Genomic DNA, 23,866 nt, shown 5'->3' on the forward strand with positions numbered 1-23,866 from the left:
CGGGAGAAAAAAAACCCAAAAGGGAACAGGAAAGAGTTTTTGTGGGCCTTGCTATGGATGTGGCACCTAATAACTACACAAGTCTAGATTCCTCATCCTTCAGGTTTTTACAACACTTTTAAAATGCATATTCTTGTCTTAGACGTCCCCCTGAAGTCTGATCCTCTCGACTCCTAGACTCCTACATCCTAGCACTCCAGCTTTTTCTCTCTGCAATGTGTAACCACGTTATGTACTCAGGCTCAACATCTCAGCTGTGAACAACTGTACTCACATGTCTGCCAGTTTTTCCCAAAGCCTGCCTTGCTGTGTGCATGCTGATGTGCCTGCTGAAGGACATACTCAGACCTTTAGTGCCTGTCAGCCAACCCTCTGCTGCCTTTGTTGGGCACCTTGGTGTTTTTAGCTCGGCTCTGCTGGGTAGGCCCCTGAATTAGGCTTTAGGGTTGGTGACATTATAATTTCTGACATGAGAAGTCACAAAGAGTTACTTTACAATCAGAACCTGCCTGCCAGCTTTCTGCTCAGTTTTACTAACTGAGGAGTCCTAACCTCAGATCTTCCATTTAAAATACAAGTACAGTAGGTGTGAAGTGCATTAGCTTCACCAGACCAAGAACTAAACCTGGGAGATGACTACAGGAAAGCTGTGGGACGTGACATTCCAGGATGTCCTAAATGCAAGTGGTGACACTGTGAGTGTGCCTGAATGAGACCTATGTGCTCCAGAGGCTGCAGCCCTCCAGAAGGGAACATGGAGGTGCCACCACTCACAGGACAGCACCAGCACAGCTTCACCCCCTCCTGGAGAGAGCCTGATTCCCTGAAACACAGAGGCTCTGAGATTTTAGCAGTGCAAGGCAAATGAAATGCAGGCTGTTGATATTAATTCCCATTTTTCGCTGCTTGGATAAGCACACAGTGACAGCTTTCACAAGGCAGGAACTTGGCCACTGGAAAATGGATTATGACCACCGACTGCTGCACATGAACTACTGAGCAATCATCCAGTGGCCACTGGTGAGACACCATAGGTCTGTGCTGGTGACCTAGGAGTGAAATTACTTTCTTTGTCTGTCTGAATCCTCAAAGCATTCAGACCCTGATCAGGGGGGTTGTTCTTATCTAAACCACCATTAATCTTCCTTAAGGTGAAAAGGTCAGAAGAGCAAGTTATTCAATGCTGGCTGTTGGCTTTTTTTAAAGGCCAGCAAAAAGGCTTTTTTATTCCCAATGCTGTCTTAAAACATACAGCAACACTTAAACATCCAAATTTTCACAGTCATTTTCTGAAAGTGATGTCAGCTTTTAGATAAATGACAAAGACCATACACAGTGTCAGCCCCCCACAGCTGTGTCCATAGCCATAACAACAATGCCACACAATGTTGTCCTTAAATCCCATAAAAGGAAGAAACAATGCCAGAGAATGAAGCCATGGCATATTGGAGCTGCTGACAATCAGCCTTTAACATGTGTTATCCATTTGACTGCAGGTGTAAATCAGCATTTCAATGTCAACTTGCTAATTTAAGGCTCTATGGTCAAACACCCAGAAAAAGCACAAGTGCACTGTTAAAGTAGGTCGAAGTCACTGCAAGTCAGGGAACACAGAGGAAAGGTTCCCCTTCAAGAAACCATTCTGGGCTATGAGATATATATTTCATGATGAAGTAATATTAGATTAAATTAAACATTTAATGGGAGCTCAGACTACAGTGTCAGCACACCCAATATTCCTTTGCTGCTCAGTTGACCTTGGTGGTGAATGTGCTGCCCGTGTTTGTGGCTGAGGAACCAAGCTGTGTGGCTCTACAGGGTGACACAAATTAACACGTGAATTATCTCCAGAGGACACAAGTCTCATTTCCTCTGCCTTCACTTAACTATGCCACCACATGGATGTAAATTAATTTTCCCCGTTAGTTCCCATGTTCAGAGAAATAAGGAAAATATCTGCTGCCATTTGTTGTACTTAAGAGTTCTCTGAAAATGCGGTACATGTGATTTTTCAATAGAAACCAAAGTCTGAAAGTATTTTTTCATCTTCCTCCGTATTACTAGGAAAGCAGTTAACTTAAGAACCTGATTAACATTCTCTTGAGCTGTGTCAAATGGTTCTTCCTCTTTTTTTTTTTGGCTGGACAACATTTTCTACCCACTCACTTGTGGCAGCTGTTTCAGTACTATGGGGAAAAAAAGAAACTGAATGACATTTTAGTGGGTTAATGGAAGACTAGAACTGGCCAAGTATAAAACTGCATTCAGAAATGTTGCATCTAAGGGAACTGTAGCCTTCCTAATGATAACCCAGGTGTGGAGTTTTTTTTTTTCGGTCTCACTTTCTTTGAGAAATCCAGAGCAAACAGCAGAAGCTTCTGCTTATTCTCATGGACCACTACACTTAAAAATTCTGCACCAAGCATTTTTTGACCCACAGACCCTATGTGATTTCTCAGACATACACTACAGGTAAACAGAAGGGCTGAAAAATAGGCATGTGCAAAGAGAGCTGAGACCTCTGCAAATTTGGTCACTGACAGTCTCACAACACCATTGTTTAGGGAATCTCTTCTCCTACAGGTGGCCAGGTGGTGTGTCAAGGATTAACTCAGATCTCCAGGCAGGATTAGCAGAGATGGCTAGGTGTGGGAGACCCTCTCCTCACTGCTCAGGACTGACACTGCAGCAGACAAGCAACTTGTGCAACGCTGTGTGAGCCAGGGCTGCTGGAGACATCAGGAAAATGGTGGCATCACTTCCTGCATTCACTAGCTGGTGCTTGGAGTTAAATCAACTTCATTTTTATTTAGGATGCACACAGGGATGGTTTGAGGAAAAATGGAGACCCTACCTTTAGGTCCTCTGCACAGAGACCTTTAATGTGGCAATGGATTTATTTGGTTGGAGCTGTGGAATCTCAGCACACTGCATGTGTCCTGCAGCACAGTGATGCCTAAGCAGATTTACTGAGGGGTTATGGAAAGGACCTAGACAGAGCTTGGCTGTGTCCCTTAACTATTGCTCTTCTCATCCATTTTTTCAGGTCTCAGGGAGATGGAAAGCCAACCACAAGACAGAAGATGACAGCCATGGCACAAGACAGTGCAACAGGAATGATCATACAGCCTAACCTACATGTAGTTTCTTCCAAGTTTATTCACACAGGATGATGGTGAGAGTTTTTGAAGATTTAGGCATGTTAAGTACATATTTTTTGCTTTATTCTCTTTTTAACTGCTGAGAAAATCAGCACTGGTATGGAAAGAGGCAAGGCAAATGAGGGGATGGACCAACTACTGTACCTACTATAAATCCCAAGCAGCAATCCTGCAGGCTCTACCTTGTGAAGTGAGTGAGTTTTTCATTTGGTACTCCAGATAAAACTATACCTGCTGGTAAACTATTTCCACCAGCACTACATGTGCACTTGTTCATACTTGCTCCCCAGAGCTAATCTAATAAATGCAAATGGACTGAGTGAGTGATCACAAGGGCCAGGTTTTGGGTTGTGTTTACCTGCACAGAGCTCAGAGAATACAGAGTTAAATGCTGCTCTCAAACAAACTTTATTTCTGTTATTTGCATTTCAGCACAATCTAAACTAACAGATCCACCACTGAGGGTTTGAGTAGCACAGCAGTAACAGGAGCCACAAGAACAAGCCTCCCAGATTTCACACACAGGCCCAGCCACCACTGGGCACTCACAGTGTTACCCCAACTCCCCAAAGAAATACCAGTACAGAGTAATTTAGTGAGATAATACATGAAAAACCCCATGTAGCTCTTCAGTTGTGAATAAAACTACCACTGCCCAGGAGCCAGGATGTGACACCCTGTCACATCATCACTCACATCCAGCATTCTGTGGCTACTTGAGCTCTCTTGATTTTTCCTCAGAAAATCCCTACTAGTAACTAATAATTGGTGGTAAAGACTGATGTCCATGATGCAGATTTTCACATGTAGCTGATGTCTGTGGGAGAGATTTCACAACCAATTTAAGGCAGTTGAAGACCTTGATGCAGCCAAAGAGGTGTGGAAAACAGAAATGTCCCCTGTTACAGCACCATCTGCTTGTGTTAGGTATTACATAAACTCCGTGGTCTCATCTGTAAAATATGGGTATCAAAGGGGGTATGAGGTTTATTTTATAAACCACCAGAAGCTGCAGGTTACCTGGTACAGGAAGTTAAGTGTGAGATTCTGTCAGTTGACAGAACTGCAGCCTGCCAATAATTGCTATACGGGCATAAAAGGCAGATAAGAAGTGTGCTGGAAGAAGTTATCCTACTTCCCAAAGCATTCCCATCAAAGTGCTCTGCTGCAGTGATGAAGTCACATGCTGCTCAGCTCCCCAGACAGTATATTCCCTCCAAACACAGCAGGACTGCCATGAATTAGGCTCCTGGACAAAAAGATTGTCTCTTCATGAATCTGTATTGCTACCACAGATAGGAGAAAAACAGGAGGGGAAAGATAAAAGAGGCCAAAAGTTTATACAGAACCATAGAATGGTTTGGGCTGGAAGAGATCTTAAAGATCTAGTTCTAACCTCCCTGCCATGGGCAGGAACATCTTTCACTAGACTGGGTACAGAGCCTCATCCAGCCTGACTTTACAACAGGGTTGGGCAAAAGGTTTTGACATTTTTCTTTTTTTCTAAATATATCAACTTTGCACAACATAATGAAATAAATCCCTTGTTATTACAACATCAGCCTTCATGACAGAGGTACTTGTGGGCAATTTCAGCAGAGGGGAAGGTTCAGAAGGACATGGAATCACATGTGTATCACACAGTGGCAGTGCAGTCCAACGGCCACCAAATCCATTCTGATGCTAAAAACAACCAGTATCCATCCAGCTGCTTTAACAGGCCTGGAATGGATCCAGTGTCAATATCCAGTACACATCTGTCCTCAGATGCTAGGACAGCAATAGCTTGATCAGACAAATACACAAATGCAAAGGTGCAAGCATACAGCCTTCTACTTCAGCAGGGTGAGTGAAAAGTGCTCCCTCCCCAGCAGAAAGAAATATGCACCCCAGAAGCCACGGGGCTCTTCTCTCATTTGTCTTGTGCTGTGGTAGCAGCATGAATCAGATGCTCAAAGAGTCCAACATGAAGCAGAATCTGATTGAAACAAACTGTACACACAACCACGTGGACTTTTTAAATACAGGAAAATAATATTAAAATGTTAGTTTCCTTTCTCCCTGCCCCACTTCCCTTTCTCAGTTGACAGCCAACCAGCTGGTTAACTGCTCGGAAGGTGCTCACTCCTTCCCACATTTAACCAGTGCTCCCTGTGGGGCTCTCTGCAGCCAAATGCTTCACCACCTCTTTTTAATACTGAACCACAGCACACAGCCACTTCCTCAAGCTGGTGGCTGCACTCTCAGGGACAGCACCTGCAGGGGCTCAGCAGAAGCAACTGATGCTCAGCAGAAGCAATTGATTCACAGCAAAGCAAGATACAGTTGAGAGCTTCCTTCCACAGAACACAGCAGCAAAGGGGGGATGTTGCCTCCAGACAGACAGAATGACCATGATGGATGCTGTCTTGCTGTTATATGGTTCCTGTTGAGTGTGTGACCATGCTTTACTTTGGTTTTGCTCCTCATACAGAGCACCTCATATAGAACATAAAAGGAAAGATAAATATATGACAATTATAGAGATTATAAGAGGAAAGATAAATGTATGACAATATCTGTCAGAATTTTAACTCAAACCAAATTTCCAAGCAGTCTTTTACAGACAGCTATGAAGTGTGCAGATTTTTCCTAATCAAATAATGAAAAAGCACCCCAGTTCAACAGCCTTCTTAGCAAAGCCAGATGGTAAAAAGATGATAAAGCAGAACAGAATACAGTAAGCTGACATTTTCTGCAGGGGACTTCCCCTCCCTAATTAAAAATGACCTTCATTATTTCTTAGCTAGCATGACTTTTTAAAACAAAATATGGATAATTTAAATAGAAGCATAATTTGCAAAATAGCTTGAAATATCCTTTAGAACATTTTTACACCTTTGACCACCTCTGAACCACAAAAAAGTCTTCAGTAATGCAAGAAATCTGCTCCAACTTTTATGCAAGTCCATGTCACTGACAACTGAGCAAGAAAGAAACCACAGTCAAGTCCTCACTTCAAAGCAGTGTTTAGTTAAAGATGAATTACGTGACCTTTTGGCAGTGTACAATGGAACAGAAGTCAAAGTTACTCAAATTCTTCCATGCTCTAAACAAATTCAGTCCCGTATCTATGAGAAACTACCTCTGTGTTAGAATAGACCACACTTTCCAGAACATGTTTAAGCTAATAAAGTTTCATGGAAGCCTCAAAGAGAGCAGATAAGTCTTCTTCTGTTTGGGGACGTGGTGATAGTTTAGTCACTCTCTCCTGCAAGATGAAAGAAAAACTGGATTATAAATGGATACCAATAAAATTAATGAAACAGTAGGTGACTGTGTCTCTGTACTAATATCCTTCACAGGGAATAATAAAGTTTTGCAAAATAAGTAATCAAGTAATTAAATTGAAGCATCATCAACTGTACAGTACTTTCAAGAACACATAAGCTAAAATTCCCGTAATTAAATACACAGAAGCAAGATCAGAATGCTGTTCAGTTTCCGAGTCAAGCACAGCAAACACAGGCCTTCTCCATCACAGATGTCCGTACACTGGAGGACATTATCCTGAGAATATAGTCCATTTAAAAATTAATTTGCCAGCACTGAACAAGGAGATGGAGTTTTAGGGACCAAGACTTTCAAAATACTACACCTCTCAAGGCCCAGGAGCTGCTGTAAATGGGGAGAATAAACAGCACTTGTAAGTCAGACTCTGAAAAAGAGACACAGCAAAGGAAAACTATGAAACTGCTTAATAAACAGCCCCATATCTCAGAATCAGAATACAAAGGAATTGTGGTTGGTCTTCATTTGGACACTGATTCAACAGAACGTTCAGGTGCTAAAGCCCCAGGGACTGCAATGAAACTCAGGTACGTGTTTTAGTGCTCTGCTTGACAAAATAAGCACCAAGGCAGAGGCTGCAATTCAGAAAAGCCCTGTGCTACTGAGGATGAGGAGCTGCATAGGTGTAGATACCCAGTTACTGCAGGAACAGTCAGCTGAAAGGGCCCAACATCAGTGTACTCATACTGGTCATGATTAGAACTTTCATGTTGTCAACAACCAATGATTTAAACATTTACTGAAATACCGGGGAGAGTTAGAGATGTCTGCAAAGACAGAATCCAGGCCCATACTAGGAACATATTATCTTTAGATGAAGTGTGTTTTGGCAAGAGAGAGTTTCCTCTGCTGCAACCTGTTTGAACATCTCCCTTGTGGAAGACACTGCCCTCCAGCTTTACAGTTCCCCCTTTTTTCACATGTGGACAGTGGATATCATTTGCTGAGGTCCTTGCCTGAGGCAGGGAGTGGTATGCAGGGGAAGGGGCTCCCCAGTGCCCTGCCTGGGCAGGAGGCTCAGCTGAGCCCCCTGGAAGCAGGGCGATGCCACAGCACAGGGCTGCAGCCGCGCGCTTCCCCCGGCGTGCGGGATGCGACTGTGGCAGGCTGGATGTGGTCACACGGCAAGCCAGGCCACCACACTGCCAAATCAACGTGAAACAGTGGTGAGAAGTCAGCTGTGAGGTATTCACAGCTCATAATCATGGTTAGCATGGCTTGTGAGGAGTCTGAGAAGTGCAGCTCTGTGTGCATAATTTTACCTACAGAAGATTCACTGGTGCATAAGTGGCAATAAAATGGTACCTCTCTCCCCACTGCTGACACCAGTGCTGCTACACACAGAGATCCAGCCAAAGAGAAGACTAAGATTCTTCTATGCAGTTTTGAAACCAAATGGAAAATTCTAACAGCACCAGGGCAATAGTGTGTTGTTTTTTTCAGACTCATAATATGCAAAATATAACAACACAGTGCTCAAGTATTCATAAATTCATCATATTAGGACTGTCTGGACCAAAGCCAGTTTTGCAGCTCTGTGCACTGAGATGTCTGGATTTATCTGTAAAATCACAGGGGGTGACAGGAGACAGCCAGCCTGACAGCCTGACAGACTGGAGCATTTCCCAGCTCTGGTGACAGAAGGCTGCAAATGGGTGCTCCTCCCGTGTGCCTGGACACAGAGGCACCATCACTACCTCAGCACAAGCTTGCTGATCTTTGCTGGTGCCCAGACAGTGAGGCCCTGGCTCCCTCAGTCTGACTCAGTGCATCCTGGTCCTGTGCCAAACCCAGCAGCTCTGGACTCATCACTGCCTCAGCCCCACTGTAGCTGCCTCTGGGATGTCTGCAGGGGGTGGGTGGACAGAGAACAGCCCTTCCACAATCTCTTATTTTCAGTGACCCCATCTCCTCTCAAATACCACCACCCAGCCACCCTGAACTTTGAGACAGCATCTTTGCTAGAATAACTGCTCTCTGTAAACAAGATCAATTTCAACAGCCTCACTTAGGAAGGGAAATAAAATTCTGTTTTAACTTCAAGCCTGGATGTCTGTCCCAACAGAGCTCCCACCCCAAATCCCAACAGTCAGATTACATTTTTCCCTGCAGCCTGCACTTCATGGCATGGAATATACTTGGCAAACTTTTTAGTGCTATCACCACTGCACCACATTGCTTTCCTGATGTGAACGGGCCATTGCTGTATTATAAAGCAAACCTACTGCAAGATGAAAAGCAAAAAAATTATACCAAAAAATAAACTGTATGGATTAACCCGTGGTTACTAACAGATTGTTAAGGAACACTGATACATTTGCATCATGTTACATCTCATACCAAAAAATAAGGGCTGAGAAACTATTAGGTCATCTCATTTTACACAGTACAATGAATCACCAATGCCATAAGAAGACAGAAAAACATCTTTTGGTGAAGAACCCTTCCCCAGCTAACCAAAACTTGCATTCAATGTTTGTTTTAAAGAAACATGTTTATCAAAACAAACCCTCCAAATGCCCCATAACAATGCACATGCATAACCTACTTCATGGGTGCTCAGAGACCTTAGTTTTCTTTCTGACTTTGTCACTGCTCTGTTGTGCATGATCCTAAGTAGTTGCACCTTTGTGTCAGTGTCTCAGGTATAAAATAGTAATATTAATATTTATTGTTAATGTAACTGTTCTAAGGTGGTCTGAGATTTATGAGTGAGAAGAACAATGCAGGATCTGCTGTAAAAAGTGAATAACTTTTTGGCCTAAAAAATTTTCACTTTCTCCATAGTATATATTTCCCTTGCAACTTGGTGGGAACAAATACTAGGTTTGTATCATATGAATCAAACTGTCTTTTGACAAGGAAGACTCTGGATTTTGCTTTAAGAGTGGTGTGTTGCTTTTTGCAGTGTCTTTGTGGGCACTGAAACAATAAAGGGTATTACAAGTTTAATCTATATCATCCCAGGGGACCTTATTTCAAATTCTGATGGGGGTCAATGTAACAAAAAAGCCATCTGCGAAGAAAAATGCAACTTCTCAACATGGAAAGTTTAATGCAAAGTGAGTTTGATCATTCTTACCAGATAGCACTTGGTATTAAGGCTTTATCTATAGACCACCTGCACACATAATTAAGAGAGGTAGTTATGAAAAAAGCAGTATTTACTACAAAGATCACAGGCCTATGAAAAACATCCTCTTTTTAAAACTGTAACATTAAAAAAAAGCAAACCAAACACTTAGCCCTTTTTTTCCGTATCCATGTGAAAACTGCAGCATGCACTCCATCCCACTGAAAAGAAAAACCTAAGCTGTGGAGTGAAACAATATACAGTTGACTATCCATAATTTTCTCCATTCAAATAATTTTCATGCAGGAATAGAAATAAAACTTGCTGGAAAAGAAGACTTCTGTTTTTTTTCCAAAATCTGTTCTATTTTATTTGACAAGAAAAACTGTTTTGCTCTCTGTCTTACCTGAGGCAGAGTGCCTTTGACTAATGCAGGGATGTCTGCTTTGGAATAACCAATTGCAGCCAAGCCATCATCAACATTCAGATCAAATAGGAATTTCCGGAGAGTGTCTGCCAAAATAAGCCCAGCATCTTTGATTCTGGCAGTGCGGATGTCAGCTCCTAAAATAAGACATAATGCCTTGACTGTAGGGTGGAGAGAGCAGAGGAAGCCTGTCCTGGACTTAATTTAATCATAATATCAGCTGAATACATATCCATACATAACAGCCCCTGCCCTAAAAGCAACATGGAGTAAAAAGAGGAATCAGTCCTCATTTTACAGTTGGAATGGTTTGTGAAAGGTGAAATAAAACAAGATCAGAGGCACATTAACTGCTGCCAGAAAGACTAACTGCCACATGAGGTTAACTTCCTTTCCCTCTGTGCTCACAGGGAGAAGCACTTTTGAGTCTGACTAACTGCCGGGAGGAAAGCAGCTAATGCATGAACATCAGTGGTATTTATTTGTATGGACAGTGTGCCAAATGCTAACTTCATTTTAAGGCCTTGAGTTTGCTGACATCTAGAGGACTGTTCTGTTCAATTACACATCGACAGAGAGGACTACAGCATGTGGGCTGAAAAAGGCAGGAGACAGCAGGGCAGTGTTCAGCACGCTGAGTAAATTCTAAATTTATTGCTGTTTGAATATGCACTGACTTGTGTAGGGTACTGTAGAACTGAAGAGGAGGAACTGCTCTCTTTGAGACAACTACTGAACAGTAATGAAAACACCAATACAAAATGAAAGATTATAAATATTTCTTACAGAATAGCTCGCGTTCCCTTCTTCAACGAATGTTCAGGACTTACATAAAAGTAATAATAAAAGTGTGTCCAAACAGGAGACCCAAGTTCCTCCATATGATTTCTTTCAATGTAACCTGAGCTAAATTGGTTCTCTGTGTGACCTCAGTGATGTTACAGCAGAACTATGTTAGGTCCAAGTGCCACACTGAGAGATGAGTAAGAGCAATACATAGCTACAGGAAAAATACCTTCTGTGATCCTCACACAGCTCAGTGTAACATTCAAAGGGAGTTAAGTGAACAGGAGACCTACAAGCTCACTTGAAGAGCTCAGATATTCAGGTAGTAAGGCTGGCAGTAATGTAGTAAATAATGTCTGGGAAAAAATTATAGATAAGATATGAGAGAGTCTTGTACAAAGTCTTGTGCTATTGGGGCTATGCCATGAAGTCTGAGTTTATCCTGGGTTTTGCTGTGGAGGGGTAACTCCACAGCAAAAAGACATGAAACCTCTATCTTCAGATGGTAAAGTAAAAGGGAAAGGGAGGAGGAGAAAATATGACAGTAAATGTGGTTGGAAGTTTTAAAATATTACTATAGTTCTAGTACTTTCTTTTTGCTCAGCTTAAAAGATTCATCAGTCTTTAATTGCTGTTAGAAAATCTCTGGCCACATGCACACCTATTTCAACTGTTTAGGAATCCATCCAGGGAGGTATTAGACTTTTTCTAGCTGTACCCAAATTCACAGCTGTACATACACACAACATAACTATTTAGTAATCTGCTTCATGTCATAAAATACTTTCTTAGTCATTGCATTTGGCAACATGACAGATTTGAATCAGCTACTGTAGTCAGTTGGACTCTGGAGTGGACTCAGAAGTAAACACCCCAGATGGGAATTAATAAATTCAATCCCACGTGACATGTTTTCAGCAGAATCCCTTTCCAGCAAGGCACACAATGACGTAGTTAAACTTTCTACTGAGAAATTAACAGAACTTTTAGAGACACAATTTATGGCAGAAGTTAATACCACAAAACCTAAGGGAAAAGCTTTTCAGTCACTTGTTTTAAAACAAGAGCCAGAGCTGAAAATTTCTGCTATGCTGTGCTGACCAGTTATGCAGACACATTTTGTTCAACTAATTTTAGTTGTCTGTTATTGCTGTAGGAACACAGATATTTATTAGCTCAGTATATGACTCCAGCTAAGTTTGTGTTTTGGTTTTGACCATAGGCAGGACAGCATACTTTAGAGGAAGCCTGAACAACCTCACAGACTGTTTATGAAATAAACAGAACTTTCACCCAATGTAGTTTTTCTGACCATGTTGTTTTACATCCTCTATAAAATACTATAAAATATATAAAATACTATAAAATAATACAGCATATATAAAATATTTATACTATGTATAAAATACTGTAAAATGTCTATATTAAAGTCCCATTCTTCTTGAGATCCCCACTGCTTTGAGATTACTTACAAAAGCAGGTCATACATGTGACTGGACTGCTGTGACTTGCATACAGAAGGCTGACCATACAAGGGACTGAACACAAATTTTCCAAATACCAAGAGAGTTGACCTAACCACTTTTTCTCCACTGCCTGCACTGCTGTGCATGTGGCTGTGACTGTTCCTTGGCCAGCATGTGTTTTAGCAGCAGTGTAGCCACGACACAAACTTAGTGCAGGCAAAGCCCCTGACCTTAGACAAATAAATTAGCTCAGTGCAGAGCCATGCTGTCACAGCCAGACTGCTAACAGCTCTGAGACTACATCACTGGAAGCTGGTTTATTGCACACAGTCATGCTGGAGGTATAATTAAGAGCTATCCTTTCTCTTAGGACACCCTTTGGTGATGGGCTGTAACATAACAAGGCACTGTATGACAAAATAACCTTTAAATGAGCTGTCAGCTTGCAGCATTCACGTTTATTCTGCTAAAAAGCAGAAAAGGCCATTTTGTTCATTAATCTCTTTTTAGCCATTACATATGTGTCCACAGAAGAGCTACTCCAGGAAAAGCTTTCCCTTGGCATCAGCCACTGAGAAATTCCAACACCTACAAACAAGCTTAGGCCTACATTAGAAAGACCAAAACCCACAGCTGTGTGCCATGGAAAAAAGAGCAGGAGTGATTCAAAATATCACTGTTCTAATTCACTGCCACAGCAGGGAATTTGTTAGGGAAAATACTTCCTTTTAGCCAACAAATGCCCCTGAGTACTGGTTCACTTTGTAATAACTACTCTTCATGAAGTGACAAGAGTTGTGCCAATCACAGCTACTCTTGTTTGATTTGCAACAGACCTCCAGTTAATGTCAGCTGTCCACTTTTCTAGCCAAGAATCGGATTTCTCCAGCTTGCTCCTCTAATCACATCATACAATATCAAAATTCAGCATTATTCTATCTAATTTGTGTGACATCTAATTCCACAATCGTGTTTTCTAAACTTAAACCCCTCCCAACAACCAATGACAATTGCTTGCACACAGCTTTTTTCAATCTCAAAATGTAATTTTGGAAAGAATTCCATTTGTACGCGAGAACTGTACCTACAGAGGTTCCTACCTAGAATCTCTGCAGCTTCTAAATGCCGTTCAGGATGCATCTGTGCTGTGAAAGCAAACACTGCTGGGGATGTCAGCACCACAGAAAGGCCATGAGGCTGGGGAAAAAAAAAAAAAAGAAAAAGAAAAAAAAATAAAACACGTCAAGAGGACATGCACTTTTAACTTCAATGGACTTTAATGCTCATTAATGACAGATAACAGATATTTGAAATGTATATTAAAAACCCCCAAAATAAACAAGTTTTACCACTAAAGAGTGATCCACATTATAATCCTTTGGTTTGTAAGTTTTCACCAAACCAGAAATAGGGTAAGACATTCCATGGCTGGAACAGAGAGCAGAGAGAGAGTGGTTAGGGCAGCTCTCCCGGTATTTGGAAAATTTGTGTTCAGTCCCTTCTGTGGTCAGTTTTCAGTATGCATGTCTCTTCAGTACAGATTCTCAGAAGGTATTGACAGGTATGATGTGGATGTTAGGTACAGAAAACCCTCATCCCTCTGCACCTCAGGGACCTAGCTGGAAAAAACAGTACCTCCTTACTTGGTGAGGGTGAAGTTATATTACTTCACTGACTGAACTGAAAGATCTTCAGTTCCTAAAGTAATGTAAATATGCCAAAAATATCATAGTCTGCATACCTATGTGTCCACACTGTCTGAAAAAAAGAAACTTTAAGATATAATTATAAAAGTAGACTTGCTCAAAGAAAAGGAATGAAAGAAAGGTCTCTGAAGAGAATGACTGCTAATAACTTCTGTACACAATTCACTTTTAGGCTTTGCTTCTTTAAGATGTTCATCCAAATGACACTATATTGCCTTGCAATATTAATTACAGCTCATTTCAGACTGCTGATTGCCTATCCCACAGACAACTTACAGATAATTGCATCAGTGCAGGAAAAACTCAGGATTACATCATCGCTGTCTCACTGCGGAACAGCTGGCACGGAATCTAACATCATAAATGTCATTGACTTTTTTACTCTTGTTTTTGCTACCAAGGAAGGTAAAGAAGGCTGTGTTTTGTAATTTTCACGTGACTGTTTTTGAGTATCACAGCCCAAGAATACACAATCCTTACACACATAAATGACAGGAGCCCACCACTTTGTCACAACACACAGGTCCTTCAGCATCACAGGCCAGGCTACAATCCCTTAGTCTACATTCAGCAACAAGGGCAGCAGCATCTTTGACAATCTGAAACAAACACTAGCTGTAAGCTGACCTCAGATGGGGTTACTATTTCTCTGTACTCACCAGAGATGGACACCAGCATTGCCAAAGCCAATACCAGCAAAAGCACTTGCCAGGTGCATGTTGGCTCTTGCTTCACGGTCTTCGGGGTTTCTGATGGCTCTGTGCACCATGGAGGCAAATGGTACCAGTGAATTCACAAACAGATTGGTGATTCAGGAGGGAGAAGGGAGAGAGGGCTTCTTTATGGACAGATACACAAAAAATCTAAAAGATAAGCTGAGATTAAAATGGTGGAAATGGAATCAAGTCACGCTTCGGTAAAAGAATAAGCCTGCATCTGGATCACTTATGTAGATCATACCGGTTCACTGAAGGGCAAGCTTCCTTTCACTTTTCCAAAAAACAAGTAAATAGAGTGGATTTAACCATATTCAATTCAGTGGTGAATTAAAAAATTCCAGTTAGAATCTTTGGTAAATTCTATGTATGGCTCCAGGATCACTCCAGCTTTCTCACCATCTCATTAGGTGGTGCCCTAGACCCCACCACCTCTGTGGGAAGAAGACAGGATTCCCTGCCTTCCTATGCCTCAGGATTCTTGGGCAGTTTGACAGTAAGGAGAAAATGCCTCATGAATAGATGGAACAAAAACCATTTTGACTCACGAGGTACTGGGAAAAGATTTTTCAAAAAAACCCCACACTGATCGTTAATAGAAGTGCAAATGATATGCAAAAGCTGTAAAGAGGCTAAAACTTTATTGGCAGAGATCAAAACCAACCCCCAGCTAAGGCAATACCTATTCTAAACTGAAGGTCTTCTAAGAATGAGCAGGCTTGCAATAAATGCATATTTTTGCACATTCATAATTGCATGTCATTACCTTCTTGATGGGTGTGCAAGTATCTTAATTTACACTGAAGGCCACAGAAATAACATCAGCAGTATTTTATTCAGTTTGTTACATATTCCCCTTATACTGTCATAGAAAGGAAGTTCTTGAAAAAAAGAAAAGTAAATTCTCCTCCCATATTAACTGAACAGCTTGAAATACCTTTAACTGAGGACTTCAAGAACAGATTCACAGAAGCATTAAAAAGCTACCTCCTCAAGACAAACTACTAATCCCAATTTTATCTGAAATTTGGAATTTTATCAGAAAACTATTTTGCTTTATTTAATAAAAATCTAGAAAACAAAAGCTTAATGTTGCAGCTTGCCTCATCCCAGCCTAAAATGTCCATTCTTGCAGGCACTCCCTTTGGGGCACTGTGTACTGAGCACCCCGCAGAGGGGATGGCTGTTAAGTCTGTTACCTTTTCAGGTATTTAGCGACAATTCTCAGAGCGTGCAGAGCCCAGACGTCGCTGATGGGGTTGCTGCCCTGGTAGGCGGGGCGCTCGATGGGGTTGGAGGGGCAGGGCCTGCGCTGGTGGTAAGGGAGAGCAGTGTACGACTCCAGGGCATGGCTAACAGAAAGATGGAGAAATTAATTACTTAAGGGGGAGAGCTCCCTTTTACTGCCCTGCTGTCCTTTGAAAGCAGGTTCTTTTTTATTTCTGATGTCCAACGGGTGCTGAAACAAGAAATACAATCTCACAGACAGTGGAAGAATGCTGGGCCAGCACCTCCAGAGCACTTCCTCTCCCACACATGCACAGAAGGCAATCTAAACACAGTCCCCTTCTATCAGCTCACACCTGCTAAAAGCCTGGTTGGATGCACCAGCACCTGTAGTGTTTTTCACTGAAGAGGGCTGTGCATGTGCAATGAGTGCATTTCCTTTCTGTAGGACAAGAACCATAAGAGACTTTAGCACTGGAAACTTCATAGGGTACTTTTCTTTTAGAAGTACTGACCTTAAAAAAATTATGGGTGATATTTAAGCTAAGTGGAACTGCCAATAGTCTCATCTCCCAGACACTCATGAATCTGACCACATAAAGAAGACGCACTGCCTATATGACTCTATTAAGATAAACGAAACTACATACAAACCATTTGTTTGATGATGAACAAATGCCTTTTTTCCATTAGAGGCATTGCAGGCCAGGGTCCTTCACCACGCTTGAGAAGTCACAGTTTCATTACATATCTAATACTTAAATATACATAGCACCCAGAAGAAAAGTAAGCTATGGCTCTCAAAAAAGAAATGTCAATGCATTTTGTGCAGTTAAGCTTAAGTTTGATATGAATAAAATTTTGTGCCAAGTGAAAAGCAAACTATGAGATTGGTTCCAAAGATGACCATATCTGGGTGAAGACCTGCTAGTATCTCACAAGCTTTTGCGAATTTTTATTGACACATCATGGCTTTTGTTAGAAAATTCTTATTCTCTATTCCCTGCCATGTCTGTGATTCATGATAAATGCTATTACAATTGTGATTAATCATCTATCTCCATGATCCCTTAAAAAGGGACACCTGGACTCTCTTCCCTGAACAGCTATTCTGGAAGCAAACAATTTCTCCAGTGCACTGCAAAAACATTCAAATTTCTGCAAATGCAGGATTTGTTTCCATACATTCTGAGGGAGGCAGTGAAACTAAGGAAGAGGAAAGTCTGACAGAGCTCACCTTAACAAGAACAGCAAACAGAGAAAAAAGTTCATCCTCTTATCCTCTTGTGCTCTCAAAATACATTTTTTCTACAATCACCATAGTAAAAATACAAAATTTAAATAAATCCAAGTAGCAGCCTATGCAGAAAACTCACCAAAGCACATCAAAGCCACTGTTGGCCACGATTCGTTCAGGCATAGACAGTGTGTGCAAAGGATCAATGATGCCTAACGTGGGCTTAATGGCTCTTGAAGCAATACCTGCAATGTGCAAAGGGAGGAAAATCTGTTAAAGACGTTTTGCAACACAATAGGACAAGTTAAGCTTAATGTTCAAAACATGACAATAAGGAAGGAAAAAATATTTGAAACTATGAACATGAAAGCAAAGAGAGAGAGGAGAGGGTAGAGAGTATTTATGTATGTAAACTGATGGTGAAGTCTGTCTAAAAGAGTTACATGATTTGAGACTTTTGCCTGAAGTGGATTTTACCAGACAACGTTCTCTCTCTCTGTTTGCAACCCTCCCTGAGCAGCCTTGCAAGATGTCTGTGGCATCTGCAGTATTCTTAGATTTGTATCTTCTGTGGACAGGCAGAAGGCAAAACTGGTTTGTACCTGCAATCAATTGTTATTGCCAATTGCTGTCTTCAGCATCTGTAATAACCATGCCCTTGTATTTCAGTTAAGGGCGCAAAGATGTAGCTCTGAGAGAGACAGACAGACTGATTGACTACATATAGACTAGAAAACTCGAGCTATTGTCTCCTTAGCACACCCATCTGGGTCCTGAGTTCTGCAGACTGTGTGGTGTATAATATCCACATGTTTAGAAGCAAAACCTTAAACAGCTGTGAAGCTCAAGATGACATTTTAGCCTTAATCTTTATTTGCCAGGGATGAAAAGGCCAAAGGAAGACAGTGTCCCTCACTTGCACAGCATCCCAGGCCTGAGGTTGCCAAAGTCAGGAAAAGGAACATTTGGTTGCAATTACACAACAAAGAAAAAGAAGTCTTAAAAGTAGAAAGAAAAATACAGAGGAAATAAGGAACAGTTGGTTGACCCTGAATATAAGTAGAAATTTCCTTTGCAATTAACATTTTCTGCCATTTAAGGACTTGAAAGATTTTAGTTTCCTGTTTTGCCTTCAAACTATAATCCACTGTATTACATAGGTATTTCATTATGTTAATATGATATAAATTTAATTCAAGGAGGAAACCTTTAAGCTTTTAAAATTTGCCTGTGGCTGTTGAATCAAACAAAATGACACCTGAAATGACATGCAGCATCCTTTCCTTTCAAGGCAGGGAAATAACAGACATGGGAAAAGCAATTGTCTTGAATAACACACAAAAACCTCCACAAAACAAACAAAAAAAACCCCAAAATAAAGCACCAAAACCTTACCGGTTTTAACTTTTAGTTCTTTGAAGTCAAAAATGGCAACACCAGTGGTTTCACTTCCAGTGCCAGATGTTGTAGGAACTTAAAAGGAAGAATGGAGATAACAACAAATAAGAAGAAATGTATAATACTGCAATTTAAATAATAAAACCACAATAGTAACACCACCCAAAATACAGGGCCCAGGAAATCTTGGAGGTATCCCTGATCCAAAGCCAAGAGATCAAAGGGAAACTGCTACTTTGATCTCTTTTCTCAGTAAAGGAGTCTAGCTGAGCTAAACAAGACAAAGTAAGGATAAAACCTCTGATTTTACCTCCACTGAATTAAACAGCAAAATGACTGCTGAATACAACTAGAGGAGAAGTTAGCCCAGAGGAAGCTGAAACAGCCACAGTAAACTGATTTCAGTAGAAATATCAGGGAGTGTAGAATGCCTTACCTTCCCCTTGCCCCATGTCTCCACAGACTCTCCTCATGCTTTACCTGCAATGAGTGGCTTGAGGGGCACAGTGACCGGCTTCCCTTTCCCAATAGGAGCATTGACATAATCCAGGAATTCTGCTGAAGGGCTGGCTGCATACAGGTTGGCAGCTTTGCAGGTGTCTATCACAGAGCCACCTCCAACAGCAACATAAGCATCAAACTCGCCCTTTTTAGCAAATTGGATGGCATCCAGGAAACTTAGGACACAAGAAAGATTTTCCAATTAGTCAGGATAAAACCAGTACACAGGGAAACTAACTATTAAGACCAGCATGCAGGCCACAAGGAGGTGTTTAAAAAGCCATATGAAGTCCTGTAAAGGCCTAGGCACTACTTGGAGAAATGCACTGTCAGAAGCAAATTGTACCTTTGGTCTGTTGGCTCCACACGTACATTATCATATATTTGAAAGTTTATACCATATTTTGCCAAGGAGTTCAATACTGCATTTACAGGAGGGAGTTTGGAGAGGTTTTTATCTGTCATCAAACAAACTCTTCTAGCACCAAGATTCTGCAGGTCCTACAATAATGAATCAAAAAACCAAACAACTGGTATAAAATCATACACATCACTATTTAAACACTAATCCAAGTGAACTGAACCATTTGATAATAATAAAACCCTGACTTAAAAATAATTGGTTATTGCAAAATTTTTAAAACCATATCAGCTGAAGAAAAAGAGAATTAACCACACACATGTAGAATAGAGAAAGCAGAATAAAATTTTAAAGTATTTTTTCCTGAGTTCCTTGAGAATAAAAAAGGCCTTTTCACAGATTGTTTCCATTAACTGCCTACCAAAGCACAGCATTAAAAATGAAATACTGAATATTTATTTATTTATTTATTGATGAAAAATCAAAATGAGGTGGCAAAAGGAAGAAAAATAATGCTACATCCTAACCTTTGCTAAGTTGTCACAATAGCTATACAATATGTATAAATTATTCTAGTGCTGTTTAAAGACAGGTTCTGTCTAATTTCATTTACTGTCTGACTATAATTTTACTTCACAAATTTTCAAATAAAAAAGAGATATATTAATGCTAGAAATGCCAAAAAGGAGGAAAATGATTAATGAAAAAAGGCTGTGATAAAAGCACACTGGAACAATGTACTCAGGTGAACCATCTCACAGTGCTGAAACAAAAATTCTACACTTACACAGGGCAAGCTGAGAGCTGAATGAATATCTAGCTAATATAATAGAAAGTCTCTGATTGAGTTAATGAGAGCTAGAAAGATGAAAGCGATCTTGAGAAAATCCTGGTGAGTCAGCAGGATTCAAAACTTTCTGAAATAAACATCCTGTCAGAGAAAAACACTGTTGCATACTTGTAGCAAAGTATCAATGACCCAATTATCCCCTGAGCTGCATTTCATATACCACTGCACCACTGATGCACCAGGCTTCTGTTCTTCAACCAACAGTATGCTCTGACCTTTGTGCACTGACACATTGGACCACACCATATATAAGCTTTCCTTTATTAAGGGGATTGATAGCACTGGCAGCCCTGCAGAAAATAACTTTTTACCAGGGATGGACTCACACCACAGCAGCTTACCATGCCAATCTCTTTTGTAACTCCTTCTCCATATCGGATGTTTGAAATGGCCATCTATAAAAAAAAGAACATTTCTTTTTCTCAACAAAAATGGCATCTGGCCCTACTCATTCAAAGTGAAATATAAATATTTGATAATGTAAATATTTGTTAAGTGCCATATTTGTCAAGAAGTATTGTTTGTACAACTTTTAAATGAAACATATTTTATTATTAAATCTACCTCAAATGCATAGTCTGTACTCCTCAGAGTGGGCCGTTCAGGAACTGGAATGGAAATAAAACAGCAGATTAGGAAACAATAAATTATTTCAATCTGTTTCTCAGCTCTAGAGTTGACAGATTCCCTTGCTTTTAGAATCACTAACATATTTCCACAGGTCGTCTCAGCTTGCCTGGATAACAGTTACCCATTTCATCTCTTGCTGTTCATGAGATTAAATGATCCAAGTACTTGATCTGACTCATATAATTCAACAAAACAAGTGAGTTTTTCAAGTTTTTTCAAGAATTAAGTATTTTTTATAAAAACTGAATAAATTAGCAGGAAGGCTGCATGAGAGTTTGCTTGCAGTCTACAAAGAGCAGAATAGCAGATAAAAAAGTAGAACTGAGTATGTGTGGAGCACTCAGGCTGCTACATACAAGCTGAGAGGCGCTAGAAATGCTTAGGGGCTACATGGTAACCTTTGGAACAACGTTTAAGACAAATTCATGAGACATAATCTTTATGCACCTGGATAGAGAACACCTTATGTATGTATGGGAGCTATACTAACAGGTGTTTACACTTCTTTTTACTTCTGCCTTCTGAACATGCAGATGAAACAGAATTGTTTGCTAGAAAATTACCATGTGCACTGCTAATAATAAATAAGAATCAATGTGTTAATATTAACTTTAATTAGAAGATATTTACAAGGACAGTATTTCAGTCACAGCTTCTCTCTGCCATGTCATTTTTGCATGACTTGTTAAAACTCAATTTCTGGCATATTCTGATTTTGCCATAGAGTAAAGAAAACTGTATCAACTGAAACTGACCATTCTTCTCCAAGAAAACACCAAGCAAAGCACTCTGCTCTTCCTGCTGCAGGCATGCCTTATGTCTGCTATATTAATTGAAAATACACAATTTGGATTCCGATCCAATGAGTGACACCATGATAATGAGGCTTACAGACACGCTGGGGTGCACTGAAGCACTGACCCACAACAGTAACAGATAGATGTATTAAAACCCTTTATGTACTTTCTATTCAGGCACAGGCCAGCTGCTATCAGCTCTTTCATTGCCACCTCTTGCCAGGCTGTACATGTTTGACCTCTCCTGGAGCTGGAGTCTGCTGTACTTTCAGTCATTAATTTGACAGGCTAAGGACATGTCCAAACCATTTACTCTCTTGTTTTCTGATAGTACAATAGACACCCTGCTGTTACATTCTTGAACCAAACTTAACTTTCAGGGTCAATTTTACTGAGTTCAAATATTGTACTATTTCCTTGAACACTGCCAAGAAACCCAAAGAAGTTTGGTGGGTTTTTTTCAGCTATAGCCACTATTCAATCAGTTCCCACTATTTAGAGATTTGCTAAACTGATACCATCTCGCTATGCTATAGACTCTATTGCTGCCTAAAACTTTCAGAGAGGGTTCTTAACTCAGGCTTCTTGAGGGTTCTTAACTCAAGTTTAGCAAGAGCTTAGTTTGAATTGACTGAGTAGGTCATCAAGCAGACAAGCAAAAGAATGAAATTCTATTTCTCAGCTACACTATCATCTTGCTGTATGGATGGTCTTGGGCAAAACAAGTATCTGAACATATAAATAGCTTTTCCATATGTAAAATGACAATGTCAATTCTTTACAAAGTGTTCTATGCACGTGAAACCATGCTACTTAGAGTTACACATTACTGAAATTATGGCTCAAACCACTAATATTTAGTGGATCTGGAGATTTACCAACAATCTGGAGCCTGACAGATTATTCTCCTAGCCTCCCTACAGCCCATGCAAACAGAAGCTCCTCCTAGGCTGACTGGGGTAAGTCAGCACAGCTCCCCTGCTCACAGTTCACAATCCTGGCCTAAGTGAGCTGCTTTCTTGGGACTGACTGTATAAAAAGCCTGAGGAGATTTTATTCCCCGGGCCAACACACACCTTTGTGAAAGGCTACTTTTTATCCATATCTTCCTGTTTCTTTTCTTGTGCAACATGTGTGTATCCAAAAGCAGATCTAAAGTTGAGATGGTTCAGGTGATGACAGCCAGAGCAAAGTTCAGATCAACTGGCCCCATGGCATGGGGAGGGAGGGGACAGGAGGCAGTCACTGTGTTTTATGTGTGTGAAAAAGGTGTATTTTATGATTGGCTTTTTGCAAATATTAAAGTGAATATTATATGTGTTGTGTTACAAAGTAATGCTGTATTAATTCTCTTAAGTAGTGTGTTAAATATAGTTTTAGGTTATAAAAAAATGTTAAAATAGAAACTATGCTATGGAGGATACCTTTTTAAAAGAAAGGTCTTGCAGTGAGATAGCAGCCACAGGACACCTAAATCTTTCAGAGAAAAAGAATTTATTGCTCCATTATCAGAAGAAACAAACTTCTTTCCTCCTCGAAGGTGCTGTAAGGATTCAGAGGAAGAAGTTGACACTGACCAGACAGAATTCTGTATTTGAATGGAATTTATGCATAATGTATGAAGTGTATGAATATGCAACAGGCTGTTGTTTTTAAGGGTTAATCCTTTTTTAACGGGGGTCCTTTTTCGGGCTCGTGCTGCCCAGAAAAAGGTACCTGTACGTCCGTAACTCTTTGTTTCTATTGTCTCATATTGTCCTAATTCAAATTGTCCAAATTATTATTACTCTAATTGTATTACTATTTTTATAACCACTTTATTACTATTAAACTTTTAAAATTTTAAAAACAAGTGACTGGCGTTTTTCACATGTGGGAGCAGTGACTCTGTCCAACAATAATCCCTAGCACTGTACAGCTGCAAAATAACAGGCCGTTCACCTTCTCCTTTAGACTGTTCCTTCCCAGCTGTTCCCTGCACCCTCTGCCCAGGCTGCATGGATACATACCCTCTGCAGGGCCACGGCCTTCTACAGAATTATTTTGGAGAAACAAATTTAAGTCTTACCTTGGGAATAAGTGTGGCCATGGCTCGGGCACCGACAACTAGTTAAAATGTTAAAAAAAAGGGTATGGTTAAAGGGGGAAAACTAAAGCAGAAAACTAAGGCTTTACGTCCTAGAAGTCTCCTGTAAGCACC

General features: G+C 40.6%; 1 protein-coding gene across 1 annotated transcript; it reads right to left on the reverse strand.

The window, feature by feature from the left end:
- Positions 1–3,545: 3,545 nt before the first annotated feature.
- ADHFE1 (alcohol dehydrogenase iron containing 1) lies at positions 3,546–23,806 on the reverse strand. Its single transcript, XM_031058660.1, has 13 exons — positions 23,735–23,806; positions 20,804–20,847; positions 20,581–20,634; positions 19,375–19,529; positions 19,008–19,204; positions 18,525–18,602; positions 17,269–17,374; positions 15,865–16,017; positions 14,609–14,707; positions 13,593–13,671; positions 13,344–13,440; positions 9,971–10,128; positions 3,546–6,411 (listed from the first exon to the last, which is right to left on the reverse strand). Exons 3-13 carry the CDS (start codon positions 20,632–20,634, stop codon positions 6,328–6,330), a joined length of 1,260 nt encoding a protein of 419 aa, XP_030914520.1. The 5' UTR covers positions 20,804–20,847; positions 23,735–23,806; the 3' UTR covers positions 3,546–6,327.
- Between the last annotated feature and the right edge of the window lie 60 nt (positions 23,807–23,866).

This window comes from Geospiza fortis, unplaced genomic scaffold (assembly GCF_000277835.1).
Source record: "Geospiza fortis unplaced genomic scaffold, GeoFor_1.0 scaffold121, whole genome shotgun sequence".
Lineage (NCBI taxonomy): Eukaryota > Metazoa > Chordata > Aves > Passeriformes > Thraupidae > Geospiza > Geospiza fortis.